Consider the following 1097-nt stretch of genomic DNA (forward strand, 5'->3'; position numbering starts at 1 on the left):
CCCCACGGCAAATGCGGAGAGCGGCCTCCACAAAGCTCCACAGGAGGGGGCTTGGGGTGCACCCCAGGCGACCTCAACAGCCGAGAGGGTGGAAGCGGGTGCCCGGGGCCCCTGAGTCCCCGAGGCCACAGAGCCGCTGCCCCCCCTCCACGCTCCCCAAAGGCGCCTGACCACGGTCCCCCGCGGCAAATGCGGAGAGCGGCCTCCACAAAGCTCCACAGGAGGGGGCTTGGGGTGCACCCCAGGCGACCTCAACAGCCGAGAGGGTGGAAGAGGGAGGCGCGGGAGGGCCGCCGTCACTCGTCCCTGGGCAGAGGGCAGAGGCACGGGCAAGCCCCGGGCTCTTCGCCCCCCTGCACGGAGCCCGGAGGGCGCGGGGCCGTGGACACTCACGTGGACCTCTTCTCCAGGTTCTCCAGGTTCGTCTTCAGGGTGTTGTAAGCTGCCGTCCGGGACTTCAGGTCAGTCTCGATCTGTGCCAGCTGCTGTTTGGGAAAGCCAAGGAGCCTTCAGACGGGAGCGCAGAGGGCACCATCTGCCGAGGGCAGGCCAGGGTGCTCGCGGCGTCCCGTGTGCAGGACGCCAGCCCGGGCTGGCCCAGGGGACCCCGAGGGCTCAGCCAGCCGGCGCCCAGGCTCCAGGCTCGGCCGGGCCGCCCGTGCGTGCGGCAGGTGGCGAGGCCCCTTCAGACGGGAGCCGGTCACGGCGCCATCCAGGAGACCCCAGCAGGCAGGACCAGCCCCTGTGAGGAGCCGGGCTGGGGTGCAGCCGGGGCCCAGCGCTCCTGCTCCCCAGATGCCGGCCCCAGGGCCTCCGTCCAGCCAGGGCTCTCGTCCTCCCCAAGGGCTGGCGGGAGGGAAAGTTAAGTGCCCGCGGGAGCCCGACCCGCCGCCCCGGGCAGCCGTCCTGAGTCCCGCAAGCGGACAGCAGCAGCCCGGGGCACAGGGCCCCAGCCCCGGAGCCCCAGGCTGCAGTGCGGAGCTGGTGCGTGACTGGGCGCGCGTGACCGGGAGACGAACGAGGGCGCGGGCTCCGCTGACCGGCGTCTGCGACAGGACCAGAAGCCGCGCGGGCATGACCGGCTCTCGGGCACAGCG

The 1097-nt window shown here is 72.8% G+C and overlaps 1 protein-coding gene across 2 annotated transcripts in view; it reads right to left on the reverse strand.

Annotated features, from left to right (window-relative positions):
• ATP6V1C2 (ATPase, H+ transporting, lysosomal 42kDa, V1 subunit C2) overlaps nucleotides 1-1097 on the reverse strand; it is a 33478-nt gene that overhangs the window by 10390 nt on the left and 21991 nt on the right. For both annotated transcript variants that reach the window (XM_004686439.2, XM_004686438.2), the window contains exon 5: nucleotides 394-485. In XM_004686439.2, the coding sequence (XP_004686496.1) occupies nucleotides 394-485 (92 nt within the window). The remainder of the gene's footprint in view (nucleotides 1-393; nucleotides 486-1097) is intronic.

This window comes from Condylura cristata, unplaced genomic scaffold (assembly GCF_000260355.1).
Source record: "Condylura cristata isolate star-nosed mole 26May11 unplaced genomic scaffold, ConCri1.0 scaffold00020, whole genome shotgun sequence".
Classification (NCBI taxonomy): Eukaryota; Metazoa; Chordata; class Mammalia; order Eulipotyphla; family Talpidae; genus Condylura; species Condylura cristata.